The sequence below is a fragment of the Pseudogymnoascus verrucosus genome (genome assembly GCF_001662655.1).
Source record: "Pseudogymnoascus verrucosus strain UAMH 10579 unplaced genomic scaffold scaffold_7, whole genome shotgun sequence".
Lineage (NCBI taxonomy): Eukaryota > Fungi > Ascomycota > Leotiomycetes > Thelebolales > Thelebolaceae > Pseudogymnoascus > Pseudogymnoascus verrucosus.
Window position 1 is genome coordinate 1 of NW_017263658.1, and position 15023 is coordinate 15023.

Genomic DNA, 15023 nt, shown 5'->3' on the forward strand with positions numbered 1-15023 from the left:
GGAATAGTTAGAATAGCAAACTTCTTTACTATTCTTACTATTCCTACTATTCTATTATATAGAGTTCTTATAAGGAGGTGCCTACAAATAGTCTAGTACCTACTATATCTAGTACCTAGTAATAGTTAGGTACCTAGAAAGAGTTAGGTACCTACTCTATCTAGTACCTAGCAATTCTTAAGTGCCTAGGAATTTTCTAGTACCTATAGAAGTAGGTACCTAAGAAAACTCTATTACCTAATGTTAACCCTACCTTAAGGGTAGTTAACTTACTAATATGTTTATAGCTACTATACTTAGGGTGTTAGCAATAGTACTGCTAAAAACCCTAGCTATAACACCTATAGGGCCTTATAAAAAAAAAGTAAAAAGTAAAAAATCTAACGCCCTATAGGGCCTAACATAGGATATGTAAAATTGTAAATTTTTTAATGTTAGACATTCTAAGCCCTATAGGGCCTAAAGTCAATCCCTATAGGGCGTGTAGTAATAAATTTAAGTATACACTTAACTCTAACCCTACTGCCCTAAGCCTGTAAACCCGACCTAATTGATTTATAAGAAGTGGATTCCTGTTAACTATCCGTTGCCATTACACGAGGAGTCACAAGGGCCTCCGGCAGCACACTGAACCTTATTGTTGTCAAAGCATCGACGACGAGTCCCAATCGCTGTGTGGAAATAAGCATGCCACTTTCCAATTTGTCAGTCTATATTTATATTCACAATTAGGTCTGTGCTTACCTCATATCCATTCTCATCCGGTTGGTCGAAGTAGTCAAAGTTCTAGGCGGTTAGACTACCTGTAGGAAGTCAGCACCAATAAGTGTCGAGTAAATTACTCGGAAAAATTTCTTACCAGAGCCACAACACGGATTTACTTGTTTCATTAACGACTGCTGACCCCAATCATACGTTGCCCACCCGGCGCCATAGATGTCATAATTTTGAAATGCAATTTTGTACCATCCCTTGCAACTCTGTGATGGCGCCGTTGGCGGTGGCCATGGGCGATTCGTCCTATGAACTGAGACCGCATAAAAATACTCGCCCTCGGTTCTGTTGCCACCACCCTTCCAATTCATTGGATTGTTCCCCGATCTGGGTACGTCACAGCCATTAATAATCGAGCTAATAGCTGTTTGGCAAGAGTCTTCGCTAAATGTAGAGACCTTGTCAGACAGCGATATGGCCATTATGAATTCGTCTAAGGTGCCAGAGTAATAAGTTTTAGCGACATGCCAACCAGCCACGTTTGCAGGCTTGTTTTTGGCTACATAACTGCAGAAATCATCGATGTTGTTGTTTAGTGCTCCAGCACTTGCGTAGGCACGGCTGCCGTGGTCTGAGAAACAGAACATATTATCGACTACAAGACATACGGGACTTTCTCCGAGTATGGCAGCACGAGCATCTCCAATGGCATCAAGGGCGTATGCAGCGATGACTTCGTGGCCGAGGCCGTTTGGGTGGAAGATCTTCCCGATACTGTCAGGTAGAGGGATGGAAGATGCTGGACAACCCGGGTCGACAGGACCACGCTTGCTCATTTCTAGTCCATACGGCTCTGCGCCGTATGTCTCATTATCGTAGTGCATGTATCCAAAACCACCACGGCTCTCCAACGGGGCCGTGACTCCGGTGAATAGCTTGAAGAACATGACGTTTGCGTTGCCCGCGTCGTCTGGATCCTACAGGAATGTAAGAATCTTGTATTTGATACTTCTGAAAAATCTCTACTCACCGGACTCGCTCCTGCCTCGCCTGTGTTCAGAGTTACTTTAGCGGTCTAAATAGGAGGACTAGATGTCCTTTAATGAGAGACAACTTACAGAACTGCCCACCAGTGACCTGTGCCCATGGGTCCCAATCAGCAGTCACGATCTTCATCGTCGTTGTCGCGTTAGCCGCAACCTCATCTACAGCCGCTTGTATTACGGCATTGGTTTGCACTACAAGCGAGTTGAACTGTGTACGTCTCGATGTATTCAGTGGTAGCCCTGCTGTTTTTAATACCTGCCAATTTTCTTTTGTGCAAGCGTCGGTCTGGTCGTTGAAGTATTGAGCATACAAGACTTGGACTACAATCCCATTGTTGGCCATCTTGGAACTATAATTTATCAAAGTCAATTGAAATACGTGCATATAGAAAAACGTATATATACACACTCAAGGGCGATAAGAAGGTCCTTAATGTTCTGCTTGAAGTAGCCATCAGGTCCCAGTGCGGCGTGGGCAGTAGCCACAGCAGCGTCACATCGACTATCTAACGGTGCGACACCTGCAATACATTCGTTGATGATATTTGACTGGATTTCTCGTCAGAATTTTGACATCTTTGAGCTTAGAGGTTTATCTCACGAGACAAAGATCATTTCCACCAGCAGTCATAATGACAACATCTTGATCATCATCTAAAGCATTGATCTGTTCAAATATACCAGATGAGATAGCTCCCGAGCATGCAACATACGTGAAATTCTTAACAGTTGGTCCGAAGAAATGATTCATGATCACAGGATAAGTATAAGAATACCGTGAGCAGTCGTCGGAGTTGTCGCTAAGGCTGTACAGATTTCCAGATCCAATGCCTGCTGTGAAGCTGTCTCCCACTGCGGCGAACTTCTTGATCCATGAGTAATCAGTAGGGTCTGTTACTGCTCTGGCCATGTCAAAGGAGCTGGCGGCAGCCGATACAGCAGAAACCATGGCAACGCTCAACGCCATCTCTAGTAAGGGCAGCATCATGATGAGCAGCAAGATGTCGCTGGTAACAATTTTCATCAGCGCAAACAAGAACAAGGGAATGGGTAGTGAAAAGAACTTCAGATTCTCTTTGGCTCCTCACGAGATGCGAGTCGGTGTCTAATTGGAACCCTAGATCGGATGGTTGTCTCCATCTAGACGACTTCTTCCGGGATGTAGCTGCGAAAGAATTGTTGGGTAAATGAGAAATGTTGGAAGGATCACTGTCTTAGATCGACACATGCAACTTCGATGGATTGGGGGGTCATCGGAAATGACGCCTTGCTACCCGTACGGAGGTAAAGCCTGGATCGGGGCTTTACTTCCGTACATGCCATAGTCTTTCCTGCACCCTCCTACTCCCGCCAAGCTGCGTTATAGTTGATCTACAGTAAATTCGAGTCCTGTATTTTTAGGGACCAAGAGTCAAGGGTGAGTGCACTTCTGCCAGAACCCATCCGAGGTCCACATGGATAATCGGTCCGTCAAAAATTGAGAAAATTGTAATCGAGCAAGTAAACTGGTGCACCTTGCCGGGGCAAGGTTCAGGGGGGGTGTTGCGAAAATCGTGAGCAAGGGCAAGGGTGCGGGCTAAATCGAATGTAGTTCGCGGATTGACAAACCCCAACCGTTGTATGACAAGGGCTGTTGGCCATGGCGGTTTCATGTAACTGCATATTGTAAAGTGACTGATGGTGTCTCATATCCTCACCACTCGTGCTTTGTCAAGCTACATATTTCTTCGACGCAACCTCATCATCGCTCGGCAGTGCCAAATTTAAGACATTGAAAATCATATGTCTGTCGTGTTTCTCTCTCTTAATTCTCTCTGATAGAACGCCTATGAAACATTGTGGTAATATGTTGCTGGTCAAAGCCATCCACGGTTGCCTGTACACTGGACTACTCTTCTCAACTATAACGCTGGCCTGTCCTGACTATCAAGACCTTCCATTTTTCAAAGCCGCCAATGGAAGTAGACTTGATAAAGCTGAGTTATTGAAGAGATACTACACTGTCGAACCAAGCGAAGAAGCAACCCAAGCTCCCTCTACATGGCCCGGCAGCACTCTTCCATACTGCTTCGAAAACGATAATACGAAGACTCTATTGAAAGACTTGGTCGAAGATGGTTGGAAGCGCTGGCAGACATCGTTAGTGGTTGATAGGCAGTCTGTCTAAATTCTAGAGGCTAATGTTCACAGAGGCGTCGACTATAACATCCACATGGGGGAGTATAATAATTGTCCTGCCCCAGTTAATGGGAATGTTACAAAGGGCATCGGCTATCTTCTCATCCAGGCGAACACTGATGGGAGGTTGCTGACCACGATTGGAACTCAGTTTTATAGCGAAGGAAACGGTGCATTTATGCTCTTTGATCCCAATCCAGATCTCGCCATGGGGGATGCCGTCGCCAACATGGCGCACGAGATAGGGTGAGCTATTACGTTCGTTATGAACAAACTTGACTGACAGAGAAATAGACACGCATGGGGGTTTTATCACGAGCAGCAACGCCCTTACTTCTGGAACAAGGTCCAATACGCCCAAGCCACGGGACCCACGAATCAAATCAATTTCGTTTGCACAAATCTAGCCGATTATGTTGACAAAGCCGGGACACCAAATGGAGACTCGAACGATGTTTGCCACAGCGAAGCAACGGCTAAAAGTAGAGGGTTTTCTGCACTCGAATATTTGCCTATGAAAATGTCATTTACAGCTGAGCTTGAACTTGCAGACTTTGACTGGAAATCCATTATGCTTTATGGATCTACGATTGGTGGTAAGGTGGTGAACGGTGTTCGCGCCAATGTATACACCAGAGGTCATGATGGAGCGGTTAACCCTCATAACACGTCGCCGAGTCAGCTGGACGTAGACAGGTTCAATGCAATGTATACGAAAAAGGCGAAATACAAGAACCCATGTTTAATCAATCATGGTTGTAACCCAAAGTACGCCTCCTACATGAACTTGAAGGTCAAGTGTAAGAAAAAGCTCAGTTAGACAGGGTACCTTATGTAGTAAGGCACGAATTCCAAGACCGTGCAAAACGTTTTCTGCATCTACAGTAAGCTTACGAGTACTGCCGATTATTACGTACTTACCACCTGCCTACTTCCTCATTGGCCTGCCAGAATCTATAGAAAAGTTGTGCCCTAGCAAATGAAGGCCGTAGGATATTTAGGTCTTCCGTAATCTAACATATATGGTGGATCTAACAGGGTATCACCCAACTTATTGTCTACGGAGTTAAAGCCTATTTACCTCCGTAGAGTAGTATTTGTTGCAGGTGAGAAGCTCAGCCGGGTTGGATGTTGGATATACGGGGGCCAAAAACAACAACACCGCAACCTTACATGTAAAGTGGATCTAACAGGGGGTCAAAACAGCGTCCTACATAAAGTGGGGCGAGGGTTCATCTATCTCGTATTTACGTTGGGGTCTACTGGATATTTAGAAAGTGATGTACTGTAAAGCTTGTAACTTTTTCTTCTGTTGACTGGGGCAAGGGCGAGGAGTTCACTTGTCTGTCGATGGTAGTCAAGCACTTCATCCTTTTCTGACAACCTTCTCTCTGCTTCTCGCTTTATTCTGTAAATATTTACTTCCAGTAGAGAAAAATTGCCGCCATGAAGCTATTCTCACTTCTCCTGGTCGGGCTGGTCGGGCTCGCTTCTATTATTTCTGCAGATTATACATGTACAAAGACGAAAGATTGTGCCAGTGGATGTTGCAGGCTAGGATCTGATGGGTTTGCTCTGCCTTAATATAGAGTTCAAGTCAATTGCTAAATTCTTTCTAGAACGGGAAGCTGTGGTCTTGGTGCGATTCTAACGCTTCTTGAGCCGTAATCATCTGTACTAATCGAAATCAAGGACCTACATTTTGCGGAGCAGGCAACTGTACATCGACGTGTGATGCAGTTTCTGAATGTGACCCTGGATGGGGTTCCAAATGGTCTGCAGCAGAAGCTTGTCCTCTTAACGTCTGCTGCAGCCAGTACGGCTTCTGTGGTGAGTATAACAAGGTTTAAATTCGAGGACTTGATGGTGATTTGTTATAGGTACCACTTCTGATTTCTGCGGATCATCTACCGTGACTTCTCCTTCCTGCGGCGGTGCCAGCTCCGATGCTCGAACGATTGGATACTACGAAGGCTGGAATCTGGAGCGACGCTGTGATAGTACGTATATCAGCCCATAGAGCGTGTGCAGCACTGATGATATTTAGCCATGACTCCAGAAAAGATACCCTTGGGGTATTACACACATATCAATTTTGCATTTGCATTAATCGATCCAGTCACGTTCAATATCGCTCCTATGGGGTCTGATGTTGCCGCACTTTATCAAAGAGTCACAGCCCTTAAAATTCTGCAGCCTGGGCTTCAGGTCTGGATCTCGGTTGGAGGATGGGCAATGAATGATCCCGGGCCAACAGCAACTACATTCTCAGATATTGCGGCATCGTCTACGGCACAGTCTAATTTTTTCAATTCTTTAATCAGCTTCATGGAGAAAAATGGGTTTGATGGCGTTGATCTTGATTGGTAAGTCTTGAGGAACCTGTTCTAATTTAAACTTGGACACAAGTACTAACCGGGTTTTTAGGGAGTATCCGGTTGCACCAGACAGAGGGGGGATTGCAGCTGACCATGAAAACTATCCTGTATTCCTTCAGAACCTCCGAAATGCATTAGACCAGAGTGGGATGCCAACTCGTCCCGGAATATCAATTACGATTGTGAGTGAAAGGGGGTAGTCTTATGGTAACCCCGTTTTAAACTTATCTAGCCATCTTCGTACTGGTATATGCGCGGCTTCGACATCGTAAAGATCGATCCTGTAATTGACTTTTTCAATATCATGACTTACGACATTCACGGAACTTGGGACTCCACGGATCCGTCAATTGGAGCTATTGCGCAAGCACACACGAATCTAACGGAGATTGAGCAGAGCCTGGAGCTCCTTTGGAGGAATAACATCGATCCCGCGAGAGGTAATCCTTTCGGCACATTCCGAACATTTATGTGAATGCTGATAACTGTCTCAGTAAATCTTGGTCTTGGATTTTATGGTCGCAGTAAGTTTATAATTCTCATCCGCCGATTACCACACTCACTAAATTAACAGGCTTTACAATGAGCAGCTCGTCCTGTCTTGCATCAGGTTGTCAATTTTCTGGTGGTGGCAAACCCGGGCCATGCACAAACACGTCTGGAATTCTTTCAGCTACTGAGATCAGAGAAGTAGTCGCTGGTGGCGCATCCGTCACGTTTGATCCCGTTGCAGCTGTCAAGATCATCACGTGGGACAACAACCAATGGGTCTCTTATGATGATGTCGAAACCATGAAGTTGAAGCAAGTCTCTTCAAATATGACCTTTTGATCTGGCAAAGCTAACTATGTGTTGCAGAGTCCAATACGCCAATAGCCGCTGCCTTGGAGGGTGAGAATTGGATTCCCCGACATGACTTGTGCCTCCTGCTAATGATGCTTATTAGGACTATGGTATGGGCTGTAGATTTGGATGATGGAACCACGATAAATGCACTTGGTTCGGACCTCAGTCGTCCAAAAACTCCAACTCTTGATCCGAGTCTTTTGGACCCCAACTTTAACAATACGGATTTGGGAAGTGACTAAAGCTTTGCATTATTTATTATAAACAACCTATTTTCCTATTTTCACCTGTAAAATGACAGTATGCCATAAAGCGTAATGAATGCTGCCACCATAGGCATTGAGATTCGCTCGTGTCCCAAGCGACCTATTATTGCCTGCACTTTATCCAACAGCCTCTGATCTCAGACAAGATTGGACAACGAAGAGCATGTACTTCTCAGTATCGGGCCTTCTTTAAATCTGTTCCGGCCCATTTACCAACAACGCCAGTTTACCGTCGGGCCAGCCAATACAACAAATGTAGAATTTTACACCGGTCAGTCGAATAACTAGCGTTGTTGGTGAGTTGGCCGGAACAAATATCTCTCACCTTCTCACCCCCGCACTCATACATCGTAATCAAGCCAATAAGACGCAGAAGGGTGAACGGGCAAGAATCCCATCTGGGTTACTGCAATAATTTCAACGGCAATTCCAACAGTGTCTCCACAGCCCTATCTGCATACGTAGTGGATCTAAGAGGGTATCAAGCTCATCGTCTAGGGTATGGAGCAGGCTAGAAGTCTAACCGGGCTGGATATGCAAGGGACAAAAACAACAGCCCCACAACCGTACATGTATAGTGGATCTGACAGGGTATCAAGCTCATATTCGTAGTCTGGGCCTTGCTGCGGGTAAGATGCTTAGCCGGAGGCGTATATGCAGGGGTTAAAAACAGGCAGTGGGGCGAGGATGTATTGCACGTTTGTAACCTCCACGACAGTTCTCGGTTAGTCTGCAAAGTTCAGTTGGGGATTATAATGGGAACGTGGTGTAGTCCTAAGATATTGGGGGTTGAAGGCATTCGCTTCCAGGGGATTGCTTGTGCACCACTGCTGCTCGTACTTGAGTATTGCGTAGGCTCTTCCCCTTGTCTTGATTCCGGGCTCCTAGCTCTGCTGCTGGTCGTTCGCCCAGATCTCGTCGAGGTCTTGTGGGGAGATTCCACTCATCCTCTAATTCTGTCAGGTCGTTGCTGGAACTGCTCGTCGTAAATATCATTTTCAATCCTGATTCGTCATAGAACGTTGCAATGGCTGTACTGCGTCTGCTGTTGCTTTCGACTATTCTAGCGGCTTGGAATGTGCAAGGAGGCATCATCGACCTGAAAGCTGCACAGGTCGTCCGAAGAGCAACGACAGCTCATACATCATACCGCACAACTGCAGGCTTGCCAACGCAGACAGGAATTGCCGCAAACTGCAACAAGTTCTACGATATAGTTACGGGCGATAATTGCGAAACTGTAGAAGCTGCGTTTCAAATAACGAAAGGACAGTTTCTGGCATGGAATGTAGGTTCTGAATGGGGGATCTTATGTTTCTAGTAACTGAACTGACAGCCCTACAGCCTGCCGTTTCCGATGACTGCGTCACCAATTTTTGGGTTGGAGATTCATACTGCGTTGGCACGGCTGCTGGTGGCGTTAGCAGTACTAAGAGCAGTACTAAGAGCGTTGCTCCTCACACGACTGTTCACTCGACAGCAGATCTACCTACACAGTCCGGATCCATCTGCAATTGCAATAAATGGTATGATGTGGTAGCTGGCGATACCTGCGCGACAATTGAGAGCACATTTGGGATCACACTTGCTCAGTTTCTCAAATGGAATGTAAGCTGGCACTGTAAATCCACCCTCAACCCTGTGCTGACTTGCAAAGCCAGCTGTATCGTCCGACTGTGCGACCAACTTCTGGACTGGGGATAGCTACTGCGTAGGGACAACAATAGCAGCTTGCCCTACAAGTACCTCAAAGACGACTACAAGCCATACTTCTCCTACCATCTCTTCAACTTACTCTATACTTTCGCAAATAACGAGCTCATACGTGCCGGCTACAATTGCAACAGCCACGTCCTGGCCGCCGACTCATACCCAGGCTGGGCAAGTAGCATACTGTGAGAATCTGAGTTTCTTCGGGTAGGCAAAGCTAACCGACTGTCACAGGCAATAACTGGGATCTGGTATCTGCAAGTGATACGTGTGATAGTATACAGGGTAGCTATTCAACCTTCATGTCGATGGATGACTTGTACAAATCCCCCGAGCTTTTTAACATATTTAAACAAAGAGCTGACATGAGTATCAAGCATATCATGGAATCCAGCCATTGGTGTTAATTGCACCGGTCTTTATGTTAACTACTATGTTTGCGTTGGTGAGATTCTGCTAATTTAAATCTAGGCAGGAAACATAGCTGAATCTTTTCAGGAATTCAATATCAGACAAGTGCTATAGATAACTCTACTGCAACCTCATACTGGTACCCATCATACACTCCAACTACTGCTCCAACACTTAATACATCGTTTGTTGCATCACCGACGCAGACCGGCATCCCACCTAGCTGCCTTGCTTTCTATCAGGCCAGCGCAAATGATACATGTGAGACGATTGTAGAGAAAGAGGGCTATGTGACATTAGATGAACTCAATGAATACAATGTGAGTCACAACACTTTATGACACCTGTGCCCAACTAACAAGTTAGCCCGCACTTGGATCTGATTGTTCCGGGCTAATTCCAGGGGATTATTACTGTGTCATGAACGGTACACTTCCGTTGCCATCTGTGGCAACAGTGGCACCGACCGCGACGCAGACTGGCATTGTATCCACATGTGTCTCATGGTACCGAGCAGATAGCGGAGACAATTGCCAGCTAGTTGTTGAAATATTTGGCACATTTAGTGCAGCAGATTTCCTGACGTGGAATCCAGCTGTTCTCTCAGACTGCTCAGGTTTTACAGTTGGTGATTATTACTGTGTTGCGATTCCGTCAACGCCAACAACAAGGACCACCAGTTATAGCTCTACGCCACTGCCGTCAAATGGAGTTGGCCCCCAGCCAGAACAGCCTGGAATTCCAGCCGCCTGCGCGGATTACTGGTTCGTTGGCACGTATGTGTCACGATTTCGTTTTTAACTTTGTGCACTATAACATTCACTGAACTTGTGTACAGACTAGACACCTGCGACTCCATTGCGACAAAAAATAATATCACAGTCGCTCAGCTGGAAAGCTACAATGTAAGTGGACTTCGAGATTCAAATAATTTTGGCAGGAATACTACTAACGCGCTCATAGCCAGCACTTGGCAGTGACTGCTCGGGCCTGACACAAGACTACTATATCTGTGTTGGAAAGCCAGACAACTCCACAACTAGTACTACAGCTTCAGGTACAACTACTGGCAGTATTCCAAACACTCAGACTTCAGCTTTCAGTAGCTCAACAACAACTCCAACTTCATCTCCTTGTCAAACCGTTTCAGGGATAGTCTCACCAACACCTTCAAACGCCCTTTGTGGAGTTAAGGGTTCCTCAATTGCCGCCTCAGGTGCTGGAACTCTTATTGGATATGTTACCGGCAGCAGCTATGTTACAAGTCTTGCTGCTTGTAGCTCACAGTGTCTAGCAACTTCGTGCTGTACAAACATCTATTTCATTCAAGGGAGAAACTGCAACTTGCACTATGGACCCAACGCTTTTAATAACAACGTTGGAAGTACACTGTTTGATTTTTATGATGCGACTTGTTTCACCTGTGGAGCGATAGGCTGTACTACAGCACCAAGTACAACTACTGGTGCTTCTCTAACAAATACAGGAGCGCTAGGGATTGTCACACCGTCTCCTGTCCAGGTAAGGACTTAACAACTCCAAAAAGATTATGAGACGAGGATGGCTGACTATTATGCAGCCGAGCATGGTGAGTGGTTGCGAGAGATTCTACTACGTCGAAAGTGGCGACGGATGCTACAATCTAGCAGCTGAGGCGGGCATACCTCTTAGTAAGTTCAAATATGTTTCCATCTCAGTGCATACTAACTGGCATGCGTTCTATAGATAGCTTCTACTCTTACAATGTAAGTAAACCATCTACAACATGCTCCTCTCTGTACTAACAATTTGAAGCCTGCCGTAAAAACAGACTGTACCGGACTTCAAGCCCATGTTTATGTTTGTATTGGTCTTAATGGGCCAGCGACGACCATTACGACTGGCACGCCCGTACCAGTCCCGTCGTCGTAGATATATATACCTTCATGACCTTTGAGATTGATAGCATCCCAATGGTATGTGGTATACAATCGAGGAATTATAAGACTGTAGCGAGATGGTTTACATGAGGACTTCCAATCGTCATTAATATAGACCCTCTATGTCTGCAATAAACTTGTAATTCTAGGTGTATACAAAACAAACTATTTGTCCTTTCATAATGCAAAGCTAGTGCACATCTAGGTGACAATCATACATTGGCCGAAGACCCAAAACACGCCCTTGCTGTTGTAATATCCGGAAACGCTATTAGCGTGAAATTTGATCCCTCATCAACGCTCAAATTCCTCAAATTCGACGAAGGGAGGTAATCTGATCCCTCATTACCGCTCAAATGCGTCGCATACGTCTGGGGGACCAGTACCTCAAAAACATCCATTTTACCCAGCTGCTTTAAAGGTCCTAGCCACACTTCCTTCAAATCAGCTGGTGCTGGATTGGGGCATTCATGGGCTATGACCGCAATCTCGAGGTGCCGGAGATTGGGCATACGTGCAAGCATAGCCCACATGTCGTGATAAAGCTGCCTGTCTTTGGCCGGGATGACCGAGCAGCCTAGATTGAGAAAGTACCATTTCATCTCGATGGCACTAATAAGTGCGAAGCGTTGTGGGAGCACTAGTGACGAAAAGTCACAAAGAAGCTGTCGAGTGTCGAAGTCGAAGGTCGTGGTGCTGTAGAGGATGTCGATTGCTTCTGAATACCTTGCGTTGAGTTAGCAGCCTCCCCGAGAATGTGGAACCAGAGCAGCTCAAATATCAGTTATTTACATTTGTCGACATGTCAGCAAAATCGCAAAATCGAGCTTCAGTTTGCCCATCATTCCGTTTGGGGGTCCTGGATCCCCACCAAGATTTGCCCATCTACATCCATCCCGCCAGATCCTCCAGGAGTGATCATACCCCTTGGTTTGGTCCCACGTGCAAATGCAGTGCCACCATCGCCACTCTAAATGCTCCTTCTTCTTGTCTGTACGGTACTCGCGCGGTCCAAATTCGAAGGCCACGTGGACTTTGCGATGGCCGAGGACATCGTCGTAGATGCGAAGGCGAAGTTCGATCGGCAGCCTCGACAAGAGCCCCGATGCAAGTTGACTAGGGTCATATAGAGTCAAAGCTCGCTCACGAATTTTGGGAAGACGTGGCTGAAGGTCTTTGTCCTGATATTCTGGCCGCTTCGGACGAGAAATCTTACGATTCTGTGACTCAGTTAGAACAATTGCGCTCATTAGTTAGATGGGCACTGAGTAAAACCTTGCGACTGAAGAGCTTCTTAAAGTCCATTATCATGTGCCTTGTGAGCTCCTCAGTGTACAGGTCGATCGATTGTGTCGGTCTGTCTGCTATAAAACTGCGGTCCAGGAGGGTTATTAGGGTAACCCCTGATTAGGGGTTGGTGCACGGACGATTTCCGCGTATTCTGTCGGAATCCGACGCGTCCTACGACACACTCATTTGAAGCTTGGACTCTTTTCGCGTATTCTGTTAGAATACGAAGCAGCATAAAGGTCTTGAGGAGGGCTGGCTTACGTGAAATTGCTGTACACCAGATAGAGCGCCATTAGGTAGAACGTCAGCCCTAACACCCCGCTGCTCTTCGCATATTTGTCCCGGACGCGGTTGCGGTCAGCAAGCATGCAATATGCGGATTGCCTCTTGGGGTCAGGCGACCTAGAGTCGAGGCAATGTAGGTCGACCGCTAGCGCATACGAGATGCTGCTAACATTCTCAAGGTCGTACTTCGAATCGAGCTCTGTCATCAGATCCCGCCGTCCATCCGAGTACAAGCTATCGGCCGCATTAGGCGAGTCATTGGAATCCAGTCGCTAATCCCCTCTCTCTAACCCCCGGTGTCTACCATGGGTCGTAGTGTCAGCTCTCCTAGCGACCCCTTCGTCAGCTCTCCTACCGAGGCCCTCGTCGTCCCCTTCACATGATGATCTAGAGTCCGAGCCGTCCCTACTGTCGGCGGCCGCGTCATCATCCGTTCGGAGACGAGTCTCTTTCTCTAGCAACGCCAACCGCTCGCTAACCTTAATCTCAATATTAGCTCCGTAGTCGTAGGCGTGAAATGCAGGCTAGTTCTCCGCCTAGAACGGATCGTATAAGTGCTGTTCCACGAGCAGTGGCCAGTCTTCTATAAACCGCTCTTAGAATATAGTCCATATATCGCCCGTTAGCGTCTACAAGAGGGGGCTATTTAACATCCACGAGGGCTCGACTCTCTCCCCTATGACTTCTCTAGTCTAGAAGACGTCCTTGATGTACAACGCCAGAACCCAAGCATGATGCAGCATAAGCGCGCTAAGCTGGCTCAATCTCGCCTGTTTCTTCAACTGCTCCTGTCGCGAGGACAGTAGCTCCACGGCCGGCAGCATGATTAGGTGCATCACTATAAACCACTTCTCTCTCGACGACGCCACGGCTAGCCTAAAGGTCTGGTTCTAGAGGTTGAAGGGCAGCTTGTATTGGACCTTGGCCGTGTATAGCTCCTGCTAGTCCTTAAACGTAACGGTGACATTGTTAAAGAAGCGCTCGTTCCTCCACGTCATAGGCCTAAGGGGCCGCCCAACAATGTAGATATAGTCGAGGAAGAAGAGCGGATGGTATTCGTCGTCGACATCAGCCGCCTTCAACCCACCGCGACGACTGCTGTAACCTATAGTGTACAACTAGTGAACTATCTCTAGCGCTTGCGGCCCATTGAAGCCTGTTGATTCCGTCTTCGCAATAAAATTCTTTGCTGCTCAATTTCAGTCTCGCTCAACCGCGACAGAGTGGTGGGTTGGACTTACCCTTAAGCTTATGGTCTCTAGTAGAATGGTCCACCCTCTACGACAGAGGGTCTTCTGCACCTGCTGGCGGATCTTCCTCCTTAAAGATCTCCTCTTCATCGTCGTCTTCATCAACAGACATCAACGTTTGATTGCCATAGAGACCATCGTTGCCGTCATCGTCCTCAAATGTCTCATTAGCATGAATTGTTTCGCTGATAGATGCTCCATCCATACTATTACTAACGGATGCTCTATGTACGCTCCTACTTCTATAGCCTACAGAACCTTTCGGAGTTGTTGAGGCAGCACTTACATGGCCGCCCACGTTAAGCCTAAAGAGCTCATTGCATTCGCCTAGCTGGTTCACAAACAGTCCAGGCAAAACTAGATCAATGGAGAAGTCTGCGTCAAAATCGTTCGCCATTGCGTTGGAGGCTAACAGAATGGACCCTTCCTGGAGAAACACTCGGTCTTAAACAATACCAGCGACTCACGCCTTCTAAGACCTCACCAGGGTTCCTAGATGACCCGGAGGAACCGAAATCAATTCCTCCTGATTCTTGCATGTTCGAGCCCCGTGGGGCCTGGCCCCGTCGTCTTTCACTGGTCCTCGTACACAGTGGCTTGCTCTAGGTAGTCCTACTCGTCGTTCTACTAGTCGTCCTACTCGTCGTCCTACTAGTCGTCCCACCTGTCGGTGTCTTATCACGGCGCGCGGAAGCTAGGGGTCGAACCCGAAGCTTGACGATCTTAATAA

At 46.8% G+C, this 15023-nt stretch overlaps 6 protein-coding genes across 6 annotated transcripts; 3 read left to right on the forward strand and 3 right to left on the reverse strand.

Moving 5' to 3' along the window:
• Window positions 1-405: 405 nt before the first annotated feature.
• VE01_02767 (uncharacterized protein) lies at window positions 406-3220 on the reverse strand. Its single transcript, XM_059463472.1, has 7 exons — window positions 2362-3220; window positions 2170-2309; window positions 1833-2110; window positions 1745-1764; window positions 860-1691; window positions 745-803; window positions 406-693 (listed from the first exon to the last, which is right to left on the reverse strand). Exons 1-6 carry the CDS (start codon window positions 2782-2784, stop codon window positions 787-789), a joined length of 1710 nt encoding a protein of 569 aa, XP_059319944.1. The 5' UTR covers window positions 2785-3220; the 3' UTR covers window positions 406-693; window positions 745-786.
• A 191-nt stretch (window positions 3221-3411) lies between these two features.
• On the forward strand, window positions 3412-4928 carry VE01_02768 (uncharacterized protein). The gene is made up of 3 exons (XM_018272272.2): window positions 3412-3899; window positions 3951-4184; window positions 4233-4928. Exons 1-3 carry the CDS (start codon window positions 3589-3591, stop codon window positions 4756-4758), a joined length of 1071 nt encoding a protein of 356 aa, XP_018133173.2. The 5' UTR covers window positions 3412-3588; the 3' UTR covers window positions 4759-4928.
• A 296-nt stretch (window positions 4929-5224) lies between these two features.
• On the forward strand, window positions 5225-7450 carry VE01_02769 (uncharacterized protein). Its single transcript, XM_059463473.1, has 11 exons — window positions 5225-5506; window positions 5558-5577; window positions 5631-5768; window positions 5819-5938; window positions 5986-6304; window positions 6366-6498; window positions 6549-6756; window positions 6811-6840; window positions 6891-7119; window positions 7175-7207; window positions 7263-7450. The coding sequence occupies exons 1-11, from the start codon at window positions 5385-5387 to the stop codon at window positions 7402-7404; spliced, it is 1494 nt and encodes a 497-aa protein (XP_059319945.1). The 5' UTR covers window positions 5225-5384; the 3' UTR covers window positions 7405-7450.
• A 734-nt stretch (window positions 7451-8184) lies between these two features.
• VE01_02770 (uncharacterized protein) lies at window positions 8185-11701 on the forward strand. The gene is made up of 12 exons (XM_059463474.1): window positions 8185-8716; window positions 8773-9036; window positions 9086-9323; window positions 9373-9457; window positions 9516-9583; window positions 9637-9869; window positions 9916-10325; window positions 10388-10454; window positions 10513-11070; window positions 11129-11219; window positions 11275-11294; window positions 11344-11701. Exons 1-12 carry the CDS (start codon window positions 8456-8458, stop codon window positions 11458-11460), a joined length of 2412 nt encoding a protein of 803 aa, XP_059319960.1. The 5' UTR covers window positions 8185-8455; the 3' UTR covers window positions 11461-11701.
• Window positions 11584-13058, reverse strand: VE01_02771 (uncharacterized protein). The gene is made up of 4 exons (XM_059463475.1): window positions 13020-13058; window positions 12744-12958; window positions 12261-12688; window positions 11584-12194 (listed from the first exon to the last, which is right to left on the reverse strand). Exons 2-4 carry the CDS (start codon window positions 12777-12779, stop codon window positions 11681-11683), a joined length of 978 nt encoding a protein of 325 aa, XP_059319959.1. The 5' UTR covers window positions 12780-12958; window positions 13020-13058; the 3' UTR covers window positions 11584-11680.
• A 1263-nt stretch (window positions 13059-14321) lies between these two features.
• VE01_02772 (uncharacterized protein) lies at window positions 14322-14690 on the reverse strand (the record flags this gene model as incomplete). The annotated part of the gene is made up of 2 exons (XM_018272276.1): window positions 14322-14447; window positions 14580-14690. 2 exons carry the CDS (start codon window positions 14688-14690, stop codon window positions 14322-14324), a joined length of 237 nt encoding a protein of 78 aa, XP_018133286.1.
• Between the last annotated feature and the right edge of the window lie 333 nt (window positions 14691-15023).

Coding starts and splice junctions, on each gene's coding strand:
- VE01_02767 (XM_059463472.1), bottom strand. CDS start 2,784: ATGAAAATTGTTACCAGCGACATCTTGCTGCTCATCATGATGCTGCCC. Junction 2,310..2,361: donor GTGGAAATGATCTTTGTCTC/GTGAGATAAACC, acceptor CGAGAAATCCAG/TCAAATATCATCAACGAATG. Junction 1,692..1,744: donor GCGAGGCAGGAGCGAGTCCG/GTGAGTAGAGAT, acceptor ACATTCCTGTAG/GATCCAGACGACGCGGGCAA.
- VE01_02768 (XM_018272272.2), top strand. CDS start 3,589: ATGAAACATTGTGGTAATATGTTGCTGGTCAAAGCCATCCACGGTTGC. Junction 3,900..3,950: donor TGGAAGCGCTGGCAGACATC/GTTAGTGGTTGA, acceptor TAATGTTCACAG/AGGCGTCGACTATAACATCC. Junction 4,185..4,232: donor AACATGGCGCACGAGATAGG/GTGAGCTATTAC, acceptor ACAGAGAAATAG/ACACGCATGGGGGTTTTATC.
- VE01_02769 (XM_059463473.1), top strand. CDS start 5,385: ATGAAGCTATTCTCACTTCTCCTGGTCGGGCTGGTCGGGCTCGCTTCT. Junction 5,507..5,557: donor TGCAGGCTAGGATCTGATGG/GTTTGCTCTGCC, acceptor AATTCTTTCTAG/AACGGGAAGCTGTGGTCTTG. Junction 6,499..6,548: donor CCGGAATATCAATTACGATT/GTGAGTGAAAGG, acceptor AAACTTATCTAG/CCATCTTCGTACTGGTATAT.
- VE01_02770 (XM_059463474.1), top strand. CDS start 8,456: ATGGCTGTACTGCGTCTGCTGTTGCTTTCGACTATTCTAGCGGCTTGG. Junction 9,037..9,085: donor CTCAGTTTCTCAAATGGAAT/GTAAGCTGGCAC, acceptor TGACTTGCAAAG/CCAGCTGTATCGTCCGACTG. Junction 9,584..9,636: donor TAACTACTATGTTTGCGTTG/GTGAGATTCTGC, acceptor GAATCTTTTCAG/GAATTCAATATCAGACAAGT.
- VE01_02771 (XM_059463475.1), bottom strand. CDS start 12,779: ATGATAATGGACTTTAAGAAGCTCTTCAGTCGCAAG. Junction 12,689..12,743: donor AGAAGCTCTTCAGTCGCAAG/GTTTTACTCAGT, acceptor ACTGAGTCACAG/AATCGTAAGATTTCTCGTCC. Junction 12,195..12,260: donor TTGCTGACATGTCGACAAAT/GTAAATAACTGA, acceptor ACTCAACGCAAG/GTATTCAGAAGCAATCGACA.